Source organism: Gymnogyps californianus, chromosome 1 (assembly GCF_018139145.2).
Source record: "Gymnogyps californianus isolate 813 chromosome 1, ASM1813914v2, whole genome shotgun sequence".
In the NCBI taxonomy this organism is placed as follows: domain Eukaryota; kingdom Metazoa; phylum Chordata; class Aves; order Accipitriformes; family Cathartidae; genus Gymnogyps; species Gymnogyps californianus.
Window position 1 is genome coordinate 37,789,788 of NC_059471.1, and position 19,615 is coordinate 37,809,402.

General features: G+C 40.8%; 1 protein-coding gene across 1 annotated transcript in view; it reads right to left on the reverse strand.

Moving 5' to 3' along the window:
* Positions 1–19,108, reverse strand: part of DIAPH3 (diaphanous related formin 3) — a 250,366-nt gene extending 231,258 nt beyond the window's left edge. The window contains exons 1-2 of the mRNA XM_050905747.1: positions 18,959–19,108; positions 7,628–7,660 (exon numbers count right to left, since the gene is read on the reverse strand). Of these exons, the coding sequence (XP_050761704.1) occupies positions 7,628–7,660; positions 18,959–19,108 (183 nt within the window). The remainder of the gene's footprint in view (positions 1–7,627; positions 7,661–18,958) is intronic.
* Positions 19,109–19,615: the final 507 nt, after the last annotated feature.

A 19,615-nucleotide genomic window follows, 5' to 3' on the forward strand; every position in this document is an offset into this window, starting at 1 on the left:
AACTGGGGAGACCAGAGTGAGTGAACAAGTACCAGCAACTTGAGTAAGACCTCAGTTGCGTCCACGGTGCCAGCAACTAGAATGAGTGAGGGTGGTGAGTGAACGATGACTAGCAACTATCAAGCTGGACTAGCCAGTGAGAAGGTGAAGTGGCCTGGGAGCAGGGGAACACGTATCTGTAAGGGCAAGACGACAGGAGGGGCTGGCTAGAGGAGGGATAAGGGAAGTAAGTTCTGGACAGCTGGCAGCGAGACCATAGGCTCAGGGGTGGGGGGGCTGTCAATTCAGAAATGCACCTGTGTCTGTGCACGAGTGCCTCTAAGGGGTGGGCACTGAGGGAGTTTGCTTCTACAGGGGTGAGGGGAATCCTGGCCAACTGATGGAGATTTTTGTCTGTGTGTGCACGTATGTGTTTCTAAAGACAAAGCCACAAGGGGAGCTGCCTATCAGAGGGACCAGGGGAGCCCCACCAGCTGCCAAAGAGCTCTGTGTGTGTATGTGCACATGCACACGTGTGTCTTTCCGTGAGTGAGGAGGTCTCTATCAGCAACTGGAGTGAGCCCGCAGCCTCAGGGTCTCATGGGACCCAGGTGCCAGCCACAGGGAAGTCTGGGATCTGGGGGCCAGCAACCAGGTAGTGAGCTTGTGGAGGGATTCACACTGTATGTCTCCCACTAATGGATCTTCATCCTCATCAGTCAAAGAGGGTACCAGGATGACACCCACTGTGCTGTTTGTGTTGATCTGTATGACCCGGCATGCATATACATACATGTTGCATGCACGTGTTTGTGCAGGTGCCTACTGTGAACACACACTCAGCCTCACTACTGGTTGGACCTGTGGGGCATGGAGCTACAGCAGCCTCACCTCTGCTGAGTGACAGGATTCATTTTCCCCCTTACATTTTCCTTCCCTCACAGAACGAAGGATTTATTTTACCCAACACACACATTCACCAACACAAGGGCTCACATATTCATAGCCCCCTTCCCACTAAGATCAGATATTCTTAGCACAGGAACAATTTTTGCTACTTAAAATACTAGAATCATTCATAGAGTCACTTAGGTTGGAAAAGACCCTTAAGATCATCGAGTCCAAATGGGTTTAAAGCCCACAAACCTGCTATCAAGCGTTATACAATGATCTCCTTCACTGTTTGAAACTATTAACAGTATTCTAGACATTCTCATAATATAAAGAAAGACACAATACATAGTACTAAGGAATGAGATAAAGTGACAAGTCTAAATAAGCAGCATTTACCCCCTCCGAGTTGATTTCAGACTGACTGCAAATTGGGTATCAGAATTTGAATCACTGATAGCAAGAATAATAGCTGTAAGAGCCAAAATGAAGCAACCATCACAGGATGAATGGCAAAGTTTTATTTGGTTCTTATTTCATAGGCTCTCTATTATTCCACTGAGAGCCTATGAAATACAAAAGTGATTTTATGCACACACCACAGACCTGAAAAATCAAAGTTACAAAGAGATCCACAATACAAACCTTCTGGCTCATCACACTTTCTGATCAGGTCCCTAGAAAGTACATCTATTTGTGCTCTTGTTTTGATCTTAGTGAAGACTTCTTATACCATTCTCTGTAAGACAATAGTGTCTATTGAACTTACACACTTGGTAATGCAGGAATCAATGGATTAGTTATTCCTAGACTAATTGCTGGCTCAACAGCTTATCAAGACATCTCCTCCTAACAGAGCTGCTATGCATGCAGGAATGGAAGGCATTACTTCCCTGACATCCTGCCTCCCTTATCTCCCCCTCCCCCCCCGCCTTAATTAACACATCAGATCATCTATTGCCATAGTAAGAAATTCCTCAAAAATAAAATCCAAAACATGCATGTGTAACCACATTCAGGATCACTGAAACAATTCCCTAGTTCTGCCAATGCTTCACTCCAGCCTTCATTCAATGCCTTTCTCAGTAACAGAGGACAGCCGGTCAGATGAGAATGGGACATCCATGGAAAAACCCGATGGCATCAGCTGCTACTGAGGGAACAAGACTTGCTAAGGGAATTCTCATATGACTAACCACCTTTGAGGCTGTTAACAACTGGAGATCATTTAACACAAAACTGACATATGCAGGATGCCTTGTCAACCAATAAATTCAGTATCATTCTTATAAACACAGATGCTCTATTTAAAAGCAGAGTTTTAATTGCTTTATATTGTTGAATTTGAACTAAGTGTAAAAACCAAATACCACAATAGATTCTCAATCATATTTTACTTCAAGTTATTGTCGTAACTCTCAAAACTGTAGTGCTTTCCAGTTTCCAGTTAACTAAACAATTTAGGTTGAAGGTGATTAACCATTTGCAGACAATAACTCCTAGAATAACCCAAGCAGGAGAAAACAGTTATTTGCTGAGGGATGTTACTAACACCTCTGCTTTGTGAATGTGCTGGGAGCCAACAAATGAAGCTGAATCAACTAGCATGATCGGTCTTATTTACTATCAGAGAGAGGAAGCGAGTAGGGAATAAGGGAAATGATTTAGCAGCAGAGGTTACCTACATTGAGGACAGAACATTACAACATCTGGGTCTTACCTTTCTTCTCTATATCTAGACTGAAGCCCTCAGACCCAAACAGGCAATGGAACAGTAAGCACAACGCCAGAAAAAAAAAGAATAAATACTAGGAGGTTTTTGAAGAACAACTTGCAACAGTGTTTAATGAGACTTTTACCAAGATAATTTGGACTATGAATGTTGGTATCAATGCAAATTAACTAACAACAGCTGTTTATTGTATACAGATTAGATTCATAAAAAGAGACTAAAAATTTATTTTTGACTTTGCATATAAAGTGTGTTTCCTATTGCCCATATTGGGAGCAAAAGCTTGCATGCAACATCTTGTAGGTCTCCAAAGTTAAAAGTTACCATGCACACTGTCCACATATCTAGCCAGGAGGATTTTATCTAAAAAGGGATGCTAACCATACTTAAAGTGGTGGACCTAATCAAATATCTCATCACTGGCTGACCAACCTAAATTTTGTTAAGTACACAAGCACTATGAACATAAGCTGTATTTCTTTATAAACACTGTTTAGACTGTATTTACTGCAGTGATTGGGCCCCAGCATTTAGAAAAAAAATAGCAGCTGTACTAAACTAGCAGGTAGCTGATGGAAGAATTAATTATGTTTATGCAGGATATGAAAGTTATGAAAACGGGCCTGTCATAACCAACAGCAAAAGGAGTTTACAGCTGAAACATTATCTGAAGTTATGAAAAAAAAAATCTTAGAATTCACAAAAAAGCTATCCTTTTTCAAGATAAGCAGTAGCACAGTACAGTGGCTTTGCCATGGAAGATACACTTCATGATATACTGAAAAAGAAACAAAGGACTAAAGTTCCTTCATCCACCACAGCCTTTGATTCCTTGGCTTTTCCTTTCTTTTTCATTCTTGGAGACAGGGTTTACCAGATTAGACATGAAGTGCATCGGTTTGAATGCAAGCTAACATATCGACTCAACAGCTGCACCATACCATGTGGATTTGACATTTCTGGCACTAGCTCTGTGATTCCTGTACTTTGGTTTAGCACAAAGAACAGTGATGCCTGGAACACGTAAAGCATATAAATCAAGTCATGCAAAATCCTCTCACATTAAGGTTGAGGCCAACAGATTTGATGCCCTTGAAACAACAATAAGAACCACTACTGTATCTCTTCATATTCCGTTTCTCCAGCTGTACAAAGCACAATCTATACTGATTTTATAAGACAGAAATGGTAAAATATTATCCTCTGTTACCATCCCAAATCCCTGTGCAAAGCTCTGGGATGTTCCTAGAGAAGAAAATGAACCTAAAGGCTCCAGATCAAAATGCTACAAAGTAACCATTGGCTTGGATCTTTGTTTTCTTCACCACATGAACAGCAAAACTTCCACCCAAGGTAAGTTTATGGAGTATGTATTACTAGAGGATGTCACTGCACTACAGGAAAATCTTTATTCTAAAAGAGTAGGCAACCCAGTATCGGAGAAAAGTCCTGACTACATGAAATATGTTGTTTGCCACAAATGAGGTATCATGACTTCTGATCCCTCATTATGAAGAGACAGGATTACAGAATTGTTACGGTTTAGCCTAAACTGCGTTACTAGGAGGACTGAACTGTCTTCTCTCTTCCCCTTCCCACTCTCATTCTCATGAAGAAACACACACACACGGACCATCAAGACACTGATGACAATCACTAAGCACAATTTATTAGGAGAGTTCTGATATGAAATATACAGGTACGAAATCTTCATTTCCCGGCTGAAGGCATAAAGATGAGTATTGCTCATAGCTTTGCTCTTTCTCTAGGTGTCCTTCTCACTCTGCCTTATAGATCTGTAGGATAAAAACTACTGTCACCCTCAATTTTCAAGTTCACATGTTTTTGACTGCCTGCTATTTATGTACTCCGTAAACACAATTTCACATCTGGAAAATCTGCTCAAGTACTACAGCATAGCTCAATCTCACAGACATTTTGCCAGCCATTTTAGTCACAGAAGCCAACAGCTCAGTCATGAAAGTCTGCTGTAACACCCTGATGTTGACACATGATAATTAGTAGAACATTAACACCATAGGAAGGAGGGAGAATACAAAGTTGAACAAATCCTATGTCTTCATTCAAAATAATTATTATACTTAGTGGATGAAGAACACACAGAATACAGGTTGCATCAATTTATTTCAGTATCTTTGGAAGTAAAAGCAAACCACTATTTTCACTTACCAGCAAAAATACTTCACATAAGATCAAAGAAGTTACTTCCAATGATTCTGAGTCAAAGACCTCTTAATATCTTTTTCGTCCTCAAAGCTCCAGAAGATTAAAAAAACATATTCTTTGACAGCCAAATTGCTCTACAAGATTAACTTCTTACTATATGAGAAATTCCACTGGTAGCAAGAGAGCTTTTAGTAAGACAAAGACTTGTACAAACCAAGATACACAGAAGAATCCCTTTCATTAGATGACTTCTTATTCCTAATACGCTCAATCTCCCAGGGATGATTTTACCTTTCTTGAGAGCAAATCATTTAACTAATGGTAGAAAATTAAAAGTTACAGAGTTGAGGCCTGTGCACAGTCACATCTTGAATGTGTAGAACATATTTCACTCTGAATCTTGTTTCTCTATATACTGGAAATTATGCAGCCTTTCTTATCTTTACAGCTGTTGCTATGAAATCAGTCAATATTAACTTTATGTTATAAGGAATTTTAGTAAATATTTCATTTTTGTCTACATAAGATATCTTTTTAACAAAATCCCGTTAATATGCAGGTTTTTTAATCTTTATGAGCCTTACAAACCATTTGTTGGAATGTGGAGCACTTGAGATAGAAAACAGGCTTGCTTCCACAGTGATCTTGCAGGTAAATAATTTGTCAGATACCTATTTGCCACTCTTCTGTGGAATAAGAATAAAATTTCTGTCTTCATAGTTTGTAAACAAACAAGCTAATAGAAGCATGTGTTGATTATGTAAAAAGCAAGGTGTTTCTGAACTTAATGGGGATTTGTCACTAAAAGTAGATGATTCATCAGCATCTCAGGAATAATCCAATACAATTCAAATATTGAAAAGCAGTCTGCATTTTAGACTGTCCAAATGTTGCTACTTTACCTAAATTAAAAAAAAAAGCTCCTGGTCACCATTATACAACACTGTATTTGTAAGAAACAGACTGGGAGTAACAAAACACAAATATTTTATTAAGCATGATGCAGCAGAGAGCAAGCTAACATGCAAATGATTGCCCATGAGAAGAAAGGAAATATATTATTTCACTGAAAGCTACAAAATCAAGTAACCTTAAACTTCTTAATCTTTTCTTACTACAATTTTCCCCCTTGTCGCAAAAGGAATTTGGAGAAAACACCTTTGCCAGTTTTCGTGCTTGGTATGAAATGTCACAACCACTCTGCTCTGAGCCACGTTTAAGCTGCCTAGGACTTAGATACTTAGCATTATTAGCTGTTTCCCAGAATCAGACACAGAAAGACTAAACCAACAGAAAACTCAGACAGAGGGACAAAAAGTGTCAGCTGGAAAGCATACCCATGTTCCAAGATGAAGTTGCAAATGAACAAAATACCCACCTTTAAAAGCATATGCCACTGCAACATTTGAGATTTTTTTTTTTTTTTTTTACTGTTTGCCTTTTACTAAACAGGTGTCATTTCCCATTTTAAAAAAAAAAAAATATATGGACAATTTGGTACTACTTTGCAGGTGATGTTTCTTTAGTCTGTGAAGGTGTCTTCAGTATGCTCTGAGAAATTTAAGGAGTCGGGGAGGAGAGTGCTTACTACAGAGCTATCAGGTTCTTTGTCCATATTCCAAACACACACAATAAACTTGCTGACTTATGGTGGCTACCATTACAAGTCAGACAAGTCCAATAGGCTAACGGAAAGACAAGTGCAATAAGGCAGCAAGCTAGCCTCTTTAACAAAAAAGAAAAAACCCACACCACAAAAACAAACAAACAGCAAGATCTTGTGCATCCAGACTATAACCCTTACATGACACTACCAAAATTAAGCTCTGGTTACCAAAAAATAGTTTTGCTTTGAGAGAACTGTAAACATTTCCTCAGCTCTCCAAGATAAAGCACAAGTTTATAAATCAAATTTGTATTATCAACCCGTCAGACTCAAATTTCTTAATAACCATTTCCAGCCCATGAAACTCTGCTAAAGAAATAGCAACAGGTGATTTAAGTCAATCTAGGAATGATAGGTGGAGGCAATATGCTCAACACTACTAACTTTGCACACCTAACCAACAATAAGCAGACCATTGGTTCCTAAGCTAGGAAACAGCAGTGTTTCTCAGCACAAGTGTGTTGTACATTGTCCAGCATAAAACTCTCTACACTTAAGCTTTCAGCTACGCACAGAAGTACTTCAGCAAGAACTCTGTATAGCACTGAAGTCATAACAGCTGATCTTTGGATGCCTACAGAACATTACTTCCTAGGTAAGTTCAAAGACTTTGTAAAATGATCCACTTCAAGAAAAACTATTCTTACCTACAAAAGAATAGTACAGACAGTGAAATAGGTAACTACAATAGCAAGAAAAAAAAATCTGCTTTGTGATACGGAACCTCATCTGCTGTTCAAGAGACAGATGAAGTTTGAGAAACACAGTGTTAGCATGACACTGAATATACTTAACATTGTTTGAAACAAGCGTCAATAAGTTTTACAAGCAACTGTTAGTTTGTTAAACATGGTATTTTAAGCTGGCCATGCAACTTAAGTAACTTTAAACATGCAACCACAGATATCTTAACTATACCACATGTAAGTTGGCACAATTACCTGTGTCAAGCTCTTTTAGCTGTGATTAGAGCATACTTCAAAGCTGTCCGTAGATTTTTGCAACTCACACTGAGTATGTTACAGATAATTAACAGTTTAGTGAGACTTTGCCAATTCACTAAATTAACTTCACAACTAAGACAGGTTCTTGTATCAATAAGGTTATTTCTATTGCATTAGCAATAAGGTTATTAGCTTAGCATAGCCAAAGCAAAACTTAAGTTGTCTTACCACATCATCTGTCAGTGTCTTGATATTTAAGTGCTGTAAATCAAACAGGAAACCAGTCACATCACAATTGTGCAGTAAAAAAAACAACAAAAAACCAAACAAAACAGCAAGTCTCAGTTATAGTTACTGTTATTCAAAATAAGATGCAAGTTAAACAGTACTGAATCATGTCACTTGAAGTAACACTTTCTTGGCAAGTTGTACTTTGTTGGCTTACAGTACACAGTAAGTTATACAGGGAATACAATGTAGATGCAAAAAATCTGTCATCTGATCCTGAGACAGAATAACACCAGAAGAATATAAGCCAAGCACAGCTTGAAACAAGTTGTGTTTTATTATATTTTATAGCTAAATGTACTAGAACAGAAAATCTGCTCATAATTCAGCTACTAGAGTTGTGTCTTCTCAAAATGGCTGTGGGACCACCACCAAGGAATCGGTCCAGAGATTTTAAACTCAACAGAAGAACATGGAGTTCCTCAACAGTTCAAAACTATCTGCCAAGCTGCAACACTCAAACAACTAAAGACTGTTGACTACTCTCAAGCAATGCCTATGTGGCAAGCAGAGCATTAAGTTATGAGTAGAAACTGACATAAGCATTTAGTAGTATTAACATCCAAAAATCTATAGAAAATCACTCGCTGCTGTGTGAAACAACAGTTCCTGAACCAACTCTTTTGCTCTCTACTGCACATTTACAAACAGAGCAAGTGCTAGGATGCACAGCTCTTGCACAAAACCAAAGAGCACCACTGAAGAACATTGGCGACTGATGAGTCAGTGTTGCAGAGATGCCATTTATAGTTTTTATGAAGAGGCTGAGAACAGACTTGGCAGGGAAACGGGAAGAATGTGAAGTTGCATACTTAGTGAGATAGACTCTTACCCTATTCTTAGACTCTCCTCACTGCCTAGTGTACAAAGCTTGGCAGCAGCTACAGCAATTGTCAATGGCTATATCCAAATTAATCAGATTTGGAAACTCTTGCTTTGTCTTCACCAAGTCAACAATACTTAGGCGTCATTACTTATGACAACTTCTCTGGCTCTTCCCTCAGAATTGAAGAACAATTTGTGTTAAGTCAAATACTATCCCATGATAGCTCTACTCTGATTATTGTCAAGAAACTGAGGAAGAAGTGTCTGATGAATAGCTGTGAAGTTAAAAATAAAAAGCAAGTGAAGCATGAGGAAACACTCAGTACTCAGCGACATAGTGCAAGTTCTACCATCAAAAATAAAAAAAAAAATTGGAGCTAGGTCAGTACTGAACTTATGACAATCTCATTCCATGTTCTAATAGATGAAGATTTCTAATAAATGAAAAAAACCAAAGTGAAAATACTTCAGTCAGGAGACTGAAGATCTGTATCCCAGTCTTCCCATTGGTGTTCTCCTGCTGCAGGGGTAGATCAGACTTTTGCCCCACACACTGCTATGGAGCTGGGGTTTATGACTTGTACTTCCCATTCTGCTAAATAGCTACAAAGACAGCATGAGAGTTAATTTCTGTCATTTGCAAGAGCTCATGACTTTACATTTAGCAAGTTGTCAGTATACCACCTCTATCCTTAAGTGATCAAAACTGCAGGAGAAACACTAACATATGGTCTTACATTGCAACTTGGTAGCAAAGAACATAAAAATTTATTCCTTTTTCATACACACAACTTAAATCGCTAAGCCTTAAGCAATGCACAGATACCATCGTGAAGCTCCTCTAACATGCTAGGAAACTGAGTAACCTGCTTAGAATGAAAATCTTCTGCAGTATATTCTGTGAGGTGGAAGTTCAAGATTCATGTCAAACTCGTACATTACACTAAACAGACACAGGAAGCACAACATCAGGTTCACTTCCACTTAGGAACAGGTGTTGCATGTTCTGCAACTGCTCTGTACAAGACACCATCATCATTCGTGGAATCACGGCAATATTTTTCAGATTCAGGTTTTGTTCTTTGAAAAAGGCAAAAGTTAATGGGATAGTTCAAGTCAGTGTTGTACCTTTCAATTAAGCTGTGAAATTCAGCAATGGCATTTACTGTGGTAAAGCGTGAAAAGTTACCTGTTTTCTATATCAGAACACCAGACTGACCCAGGTCATCTGACTAATTAGTGAAAAAAGACAACCATGCAACCAATTAAGGACACCATAACAGTATAAGAGACTCAATATACAGATATGAGTCTCCTAAGTCTGCATCTTACTGGCTACCTACAGTACAGGAGTCTAAAAATACCAGCATAAGACCTCTTTCAGACAATGCTGTGGGGTCTGGTTCAAAAGTAACTGCTACAAGGAAGTGAACCTACTTAACCAGCACTCATCTATCAACACTGGTGTCATTGTATTTGAAGATTTCTTTATAAAGGAGGAGAAACCCCATGAGAGCTACAACTTAATGTTCAGATCTTTTAGCACGCTAATATTAAAGAGCTGAATGACTTGCAGTAAGACATCTCAAAAGACTTATTCTGTGAATTTTATAATATTTGTCAGTCAGAGGAGCTGGTTAAAACATGAGAACTAGGGTGATCTTTTTTTCCCCTCTCCCTCACCAAGTCCCTTCTCTTCTGGCAAGGCTGTTCAAAGTAAAACCAGTTGCCAACTTTCCTGGTCTTCTGTAGCACTCAAGGATACAGAGATGTGGAACATTACATGTGGTCTTAACAAAAAAAAAAAAAAAAAAAAAAAGTTTACCACACTGGATCTTTTAGTAGCTTTAAGTTTAGAGGAGTGCTGTGACTCAAGAACAGGAGTATATTTTTATTCTTGCCTGGCCAAACAAACAAAACAAACACATTTCTAGTAAGGGGAAAAAATAGCTAGACCACAGTTAGGTAGAGGTTGGAGTGCTTTACTACCACAGGAACATATTTTTATTTTCAGGCCTGGATATATCAGCTCACAGAAGTAAAAACACATTCTGCTCAAGTGAACAGGTTGCATTAAACATAGGCCTGCAAGTAAATAAATCTTGCTGAAATAATATTCCTATAATATTAAGTTACTGCTAAAAACATGATATAAGCTTACACAATACTGCTTTGCAATGGATGAAAATACTAATATGCTATTCTGTGCCTTCCATGAACTACTCCAGAATAATAAAATCATTGCTTTTGAGAACATAGGAGCTATGTACAAGTATTCCTCTAGTCTGTTTATCATGTAGAAAGTAGATATGCAAAATTGAAAAACAAATTAACAATATCTTAAGTACATTGACATCCTGTTTTCTCGTCGAAGACATACAAAACCATGAAGAGATTAAGGAGTTAATTAGGATACTTCAGAAGTTAATTTATCAGTAGCACCTACAGTTGGAAAAGTAGAAGTATCACCATTGCTTAGTCTTCAGCTATACAAACACATTTATAAACAACTAACATTTTGAAATTACATTTTCCAGGGTAACTTAGTTTTTAGTCTGGGACATGGAGGAAGAGGTCATTTTGTTTTGCAATTGAGTAGAAGCAGTTTAGTTAAAGCTAAGTCACAATTAAAAAGAAGTGTATAGACGTATCATTTTTGAATAAAGCAAGCAATCTGACATAGAATTACCCCTTATTGAAGATTATGTCCCCCAGACATACTGGTAAATAACTGATTTCATTGGACACAGGATATACACACACATTCAGTGTATGGTACAGTGTTTTTGATAAGCTGTCAAAGGGCCCGATCTCAAAAACATCAAAGATAGTGAGAACCTTAGACAGAAACGGAAAGGTACAATAGGACACAACAGCTGACATCCACAACACATGCACAGCAACAAGATGACTACTCACAGAACAGAAAGAGCACTGTGTCTCTTGAAAAGGTCATATATGATGAAGCCATGTGTGCTGCAACTTCTGCACCGCCCAGCTAGGGAAAGTAAGCCAAATACTATTTGGCTTCATATATATTCGCAGTAAAGACTCTTACTGTCATACAGAAGAGCATGATCTTACCCAAACAGTTGCATACCCAAACAGTAGCACATACTGAAAGTTAATCTGCAAGACAGAGTTTAACAAGTTGAGTCATTGCCTATATAATTACCCCAGTCAACTCTGGGTAGAGACAGTGAAGTGAAACACAGAAATGAGAAATGCCACTTAATTGGATCAACTGTACTAGTTTAATCTTTTGTGTCATTACATTTATTTCCCTATCTTTGCATATGCATATTTATAAATAGAATTCTATCTAAACACAGTACAAGCAGTCCAGGCAAACAAGACCAGAATTCAGGAGAATGCCATCTTCTCACATGGGACTCCAGTCTCATGTCTTTAGCATTTTTTCCACCAGCACTACAGCTCAGTGTGGCCTGGAAACAATGAAGAATACCCTAGTATAAGGTATAGTCTGTATCATCTAAAAGTTTTGGCACTCTACCAAAAGGGCAGCATCTCCATTCTCCACAAGTGCTCTTTTCACCATCACATAAGCACGGAGTGACATTGCTCATTGACTTTCTGAATGAAAACAGCATGTTCAAAAACAGTATGTTTGGTACTTGAACTCAGATCATGCCTGGCAGGGATGGACATTGTTAGCATGCCAGAGCGGCAGACAAAGTCTGATTTGTGGATCATAAATGAAATTAGAAGACAGACAAACACCCAGCCGTACACCCCTGCCAATATGAGAGGAGTTTTAGGCATGCAAAGTAACAGGATCTCAGGCAGCTAAACAAGAATTTCAACATGCATGCCCTCCACCACACTGAAGTACTTCAATTTACAAAAAATAAAGAAATCCCACAGCCTGGTATCTAACTCATTTTGTGATCTTAATTTTTGCCTTCCTTGCAGGAGAAAACAAAGAAACAAAACCACATATAACACCCCCTCCAAACCACTGCACACACGTACAGCTTCTTTGATACATTAAGAAGAGCTTAGCACCTACGTGTAGCTATAAGGAAAAAAAAAAAAAAAAGAGGTTTAAGCAAGATGCAATGAGTTCTAGAAGAACTGGCCAACTTAAGCCTGAATGCTGAAACTAGATAAACGAAGACTAAGGATGTACATATAATCACATAATGCCCTCTGTACCTTTTTAAATTAGAAAGTGAGAAAGAACTCACACGCTGCCATTAATTCTATCACCAAAAACATTCAACACTAGCTGTTTTTTTTCCCCAAAGGCTATTCTCCAGCAGAAACACACCAGAAGACTGAAGCATGGATTGCAAGGAAACGTGTAGACTCAGTTAGAGATGTAAATTGGATGATTACAGTGAATGCCATTACTTTAGGATCTCTTTTGTCACAATATTCCGTCAATAATTTTGCTACCTCAGTCTGTAAGCGCAATTTAGAAACTGCTGTATAACCCCACAGCATTTCCTACTTTTAATTTCCAATACACTACTTCAGCGTTTATTTAATGGCTTTATCACACACTCACTCTCTGTTGCTTGGAAAGCAGTCTGAAAAGCAATCATGGGCAAAACTATCTTAACATGACAGTTTCTACACAGTGATATTCTTTAGACATTGATGAGTTAAACTCAAAATTGGTGCTTACAGGTAAGATTATATAACAAAGTGCTAGAACACAGCACTAAAATTTAATCTCATAACCCACAGTGTTAATTCATGCCAACAAAAATAACAGCATGAGGAATTTACAATTTTGCAAAGCTGCAATAAAGTGTTTTAGGTAAAATCTGTTCAGCAACCATTTCTTTAAAAGACTAATTTAGATTCAAGGTCTTACACTGCAGCATAACTGCAGCAATAATTCAGTCACTTCGTAATTAAAGGTATTGACACAGATCAGTCTTACCTTTCTACTCTATGCCAGAGAAATGGAAGTGTTTTTGCTCTTAACTACATCTTTCTTTGATTTACAGACACTATTAAATGCAAGTGTTAATTTCTCTATTTTTAACAGATTGATGCAAACAAGAAAGCCTTCTTGACTCACATAAATTTCATACAGAACTTAATCAAAAACATAACCTGAAAGTCACTGAAGACAGGTCAATGGTATACTGAAATTAATAGAAACACCTGTAACTTGAGCTAGCAATTGAAGTTGATCTTTTGAGGACTAGTGTCTACAAGATGTAGTCCCAGTAAAGTGCAATTTGAAGTCACGTACTCTAGCACTCACTTTTATGTTTTCCAACCATTTCTAAGGAAAAAAAAAAATATCAAGGAGAGGAAGTGGCAAGCAACTGCTTTTTACCCCACCCCCCCAGTAAATTTCTAAAGTTTCTTGCTCAGTCAATATATACATAGAAAACAGGTATAATCTCTGCCATCCTTCAATTCATTTCCTCTTTTTACCAAGCCATAAATCTCAAGGGTGAATGTAAGAGCTTTCAATAAGCTGAAGTATCACAGTACCATAGAATATCTTTTACCCTTTTAAGAGTCCCACTCTTCCAAAACCTTGGACCTGCTGAACAAAGCCAAACTGGTATGTGCTTCAAAACTAACCATCACTCCCTAAAAAAAAAAGGTTTTTTAAACGATTCTGTAAAAGAACAGAAAACTGAGGCTTACAATTCATTCACTTCTCCTGAGAAGCTAGTTTATTCAGAAAGGCAGTACTTCAAGATGACATTTGATTGGAATCAACCACTATAACTGTTTAGCCCAAAGACTCTTTCTCCCCCTCTCCAAATGAAGTGGGTTTTAAAAAGAGATTTTCCTCCTGCTAAACAAGAATTTTCTTTGGAAGAAGAAGAAAAAAAAAAAAAAAAAAGAGGTATATGTTAATGATGTCAACTTTGTCAACCAGCAATCCAATTTCACCTCAAGGTTTGTCAGGGAATCACATTATTTTTCAGATTAGCATATCTGCTGTGACAGATCAATATGTTGCATTGATTGAAAGGGTCCAACCTGGAACTTATTTTCAAGCCTTTCGCACTGAGGAAAATTAGACTAATACAATCTGGATGACTTGAGTTCCCTGAATCTAACAGCCAATTTCACTCACATTTGACAAACGTACAAGAGATCAGAAACATAATTCAGGTGGCAGGAAGTATGGCACTTTAAGTATCCCAAACACAGAAAAGGCTACAGCCTGTATCTAAGACTGGATTACAGAGAATTCAAAGGGGTGAGGGAAGTTTTATGTATTCTGACACAAAACTAATTTAACTAATAAAAATATATTGAAGACGTGTACGGGGAAGAGTTAGATGTGAACAAGTCAACACAGAACAGAACAGAATCATTTAGGTTGGAAAAGACCTTTAAGATCATTGAGTCCAACTGTTAACCCAACACTGCCAAGTTCACCACTAAACCATGTCCCTAAGCACTTGTGCTGGTTTTGGCTGGGGTAGAGTTAATTTTCTTCATAGTAGCTAGTATGGGGCTGTGTTTTGGATTTGTGCTGGAAACAGTGTCAATAATTCAGGGATGTTTGCGATATTGCTGAGCAGTGCTTACACAGAGTCAAGGCCTTTTCTGCTTCTCTCACTACCCCACCAGTGAGTAGGCTGGGGGTGCACAAGAAAGTGGGAGGGGACACAGCCAGGACAGCTGACCCCAACTGACCAAAGGGGTATTCCATACCATATGACGTCATGCTCAGCATATAAAGCTGGGGGAAGAAGGAAGGGGGGGGACGTTCGGAGTGATGCCATTTGTCTTCCCAAGTAACCATTACGTGTGATGAAGCCCTGCTTTCCCGGAGATGGCTGAACACCTGCCTGCCGATGGGAAGTAGTGAATGAATTCCTTGTTTTGCTTTGCTTGCATGCGTGGCTTTTGCTTTACTTATTAAACTGTCTTTATCTCAGCCCATGAGTTTTCTCACTTTTACTCTTCTGATTCTCTCCCCCATCCCACCGGAGGGGAATGAGCGAGCAGCTGTGTGGTGCTTAGTTGCCAGCTGAGGTTAAACCATGACAGCACCACATCTGCATGTCTTTTAAATACCTCCAGGGATGGTCACTCAACCACTTCCCTGGGCAGCCTGTTCCAATGCTTGACAAACCTTTCAGTGAAGAAATTTTTCCTAATATCCAATCTAAACCTCCCCTGGCACAACTTGAGGTCATTTCCTCTTGTCCTATTGCTTGTCATTTGGGACAAGAGACTGACACCCACCTCGCTACAACCTCCTTTCAAGTAGTTCTAGAGAGTGATAAGATCTCCCCTCAGCCTCCTTTTGTCCAGGCTAAACAACCCCAGTTCCCTCAGCCACTCCTCATAAGACTTGTTCTCTAGACCCTTCACCAGCTTCGTTGCCCTTCTTCGGACATGCTCCAGCACCTCCATGTCTTTCTTGTAGTGAGGGGCCCAAAACTCAACACAGTCTTCAAGGCGTGACCTCACCAGTGCCAAGTACAGGGGGATGATCACTTCCCTAGTCCTGCTGGCCACATGATTTCTGATACAAGCCAGGATGCTATTGGCTTCTTGGCCTCCTGGGCACACTGCCGGCTCATATTCAGCCACCTGTTGACCAACACCCCCAGGTCCTTTTCTGCCAAGCAGCTTTCCAGCCACTCTTCCCCAAGCCTGTAGTGTTGCATGGGATTGTTGTGACCCAAGTGCAGGACCCAGCACTTAGCCTTGTTGAGTCTCATACAATTGGCCTTGGCCCATCGATCCAGCCTGTCCAGATCCCTCTGTAGAGCCTTCCTACCCTCAAGCAGATCAACACTCCCACCCAACTTGGTGTCGTCTGCAAACTTACTGAGGGTGCACTCAATCCATCCCCTCCATTTTTGGGAGGGAGATATACCATCTCCCCCTCAAAAAAAAAAAAATCAGTCTTGTAAGACAACAGGAGGCAGACAGGAAGGAGAGTTTACCAATTTCAGATTTAATAGCTGAGTGATAAATATTCTGTATTGCACTATCTTAGGGCAGAAATTTATGAAGCGATAGAAAGAAAAGCGTATCTCATAGTACCCTTCAGGTGAACTACCCCAATCAAAGAAGCTGGTTGATGTGTACAACTATTAAAGTAATTCTACCTATACCACTGTGTATGTTTCCTCACCAGAAATTGTTAGCCAGGACAAGCCAGGGATTAGAGACTACAGTTCAAAGGTTAGAGCAGCTACAGCAGCTCCTTAGGTTTTGTAGCATGGAACAGCCTGCTGCTCTTTAGTAACCACTAAATTCCACAGATCACATTTGTAAACTGTACCCCTCACAGCAGTTTACATGAAGACAGAGACAAAGTCCTAAACTCTATTCAAGAAATATTCACCTCTGACTCTTCTTAAGGTCACCCAGTGAGCTAATGGCACACCTAGAACACAGTCCAGGTTTGGAGAACTATCATTCTTCAGTCCCTTATCAACACCCCACTCTTTGCTTTAAGAGATTACTTAAAGATGAAAAACAGGACTACTGTCTAAGGTCAAATGCTTTCGAAAGTTGCAGTTTGACAAGGCGTTCTCATGAATTAAGGATATTCTCAGTCATCCCTGCTTAAAGAGTTTCAGAAACTGGGCGGGGGGAACAGGGACCTGACAAAATAAAAAAAACCACAAAACCCACCCACATGATGATCATATACCCTACAAAGCTAAGTCAGATACCCAAATTCAACTCCCTTCATTTTCTGTAGCTGGGTCAAAAATCAACACTGTGACCTCAAAAAGCCAGTCAGCTGATGCCCACATCTGCACATGTTCAAAACCACCCTTGCCTAGCCAGGGAAGCCTAGACATATATCAAACAAGCTCATCTGCACTAAAGAGAAGGCCTTCTTTCACTGAAAAGCCAATCAGACTTCATCTAAGAAAAAAAATCTCAATGGCTTGTATCACATATCTGGCAGAGTTATACTCCCTATAACTTATTGTATTTCTATTTTAACATGGTTAGGAAAAAAGTGAACACGACGGCAACACCCTACTCCTGTTTTAACACATAGCTAGGGGAAAGAGTGAAAATTATTGCAATATCCTATTTACATAAGAACTTAGCAGTTAAAGTATCAATAATAAGTAATACCTCTTGACTCAGTGCTCTTGTCAGTCCCAGACACACACAAATCCCTGTCTCTCACTCAGGAATAATCCAACCATCAAGTCGTATACCAGTAACGGTATCCAACCTTTTAGACTGGGCAGACCATATAGGTTTTTACTCAGGGATCCTATACTAAAGCATGTCCAGCCATGTCACCTGCATGACTAAAATGGATGCACCTCCAGTAAATACATAGCCAGTTATGAAGACAAGCAAACAGCTCTTGGTCACAGTTTCATATATGCCCATTCTAACATGCAAAAACAGGCACAAGGACTTGGTTCAAACAGCAATCTGTGCGGCCACAATATAAAATGGATTCCAGGAAACAGGAATGGGAGCAAGTTGTGACCTTCCAGAACAGGTTTGGCCAGCCTACAGTTTGATATCGCTTACTGGCTAACTTTTTTGAATCTGTGCTCAAGTGCCAAACACTCAAGTACTGAATATTGCACAAAAACGCCTTAGAATCAAGAATCTACTGTACCTTATGTATTATAGTATCTATTTTGTAAGCACATAATACAGCTTAGAGCAGGTGGGCTCAGAGCCAGCTGAACAAAGACTAATATGTGCATCACCTAAATATGAGCATGGGATGCATCTGCTCTGCATGTGGTGGATACAAGACTTGTAGAATATATGTTTGTCCCAGCTTTAATACTTGGAAATTTCATGATGCCCAAACAAAAACTGGCTCTTTCTGGGTGCTTTTTAGTTAGAGCACATTTTACAGACGTTATCTTGTGGGCAATTATTAGCCATTTTGAGTTTCCCAGTTTCTTGGTGTGCTAGCCAAAAGCTTGTAAAACCAGGGCAAGGGAGGAGAACTTTACTATGTCCCTCAAATTCAAAGGCACAGTTTTTCACCATACAGTTTACGTCACCAAAATAAAAAACAAAAATCCACTTCTATTAAAAGTGACATCATTTAAGAGCTAGAAGTCTGTTCTGTTTCCCTTACACCTATAGCTGTCAAACAGCGAGTAAGACAACAAAGCTTTATGATGAAGAGGAGAGACCTGAAAACTTGCTGCAAAATAAAGCCAGGTCCTTCCAGGCAGGCAAGAAAGAGGCGAGCTGGAGCGGGCAAGCTCACCCTTTGAAGCCCAGCTGAAGTCGACGGCGCCGTTTTGTAGCCCGTGTATTCCTACCCGGCCCCCCGGTCTCTCAGGGGGCTCCAGGTCAGCGACCGGCCCCGGGCGGGGGAGGACAGGCCCACCGCACCGTCGGGCCCATCGGCACATACCCGGCAGGGAGGCGCCCCGCTGGGCCGGGCCAGACCAGGCCGGACCGGGCCGCCGACGGGCCCACACCAGTGGCAGTCCCCCCGCGGCCGCCCTGCGATAGACTCGTACTTACGAATTTGGGCTTCCTGCCGTCCGCCGTCTCCTCGGGGCCGCCGGCGCTCCCGGCCCCCGGCGGGCCCTTCCGACGGAGCCCCTTGTTCTCCCGCCCGCCGCGACCCGGCGGCGAGGACGGGGCACAGTAACGCGGCCGCCGCGGCTCCATGGCCGCGCCCGGGGGAGTAGAGGAGATGAGGGGAGACCGCTGCCCGCGATCGGGCCCAGGCCCGGCGGCCCTGGCCGAGCTGGGCGCCTGCGATTAGCGCGGCTTAGCTGGGCTCGGCCGGGCAGGGTGCCGCGGGGGGAAGGAGGGGGGCTCACGGCTAAAGCCGCCGCCGCCGCCTCAACGCAGCAAAGGATTTAGCGAGCAGCCTCTAATCCCGGCAACGGCGGCCACCGGCCGCCCCCGGCCGCGGCACCGCCACACCGGAGCGCCAGGACGGAGAAGAGGAGCAGGGGCGCGCGCGCGCTCCCAACGGCCGCTCCCCGGCGCCTGTCAGAGCCCAGGAATGTCCCGCCGTCCGAATCGTCCCGCCACTGCCGGTCCCGCCCCCGGCCTCCCCGCGCTAGCCAATCCACGGCGGCAGGATGGAAGTGTCGTTTCTCGGTTGGCTGGCCTCCTGCCAATCTCCGGTGAATCAGCTGTTCTCAGCAAAGCGCCGGCGAGGAGCCC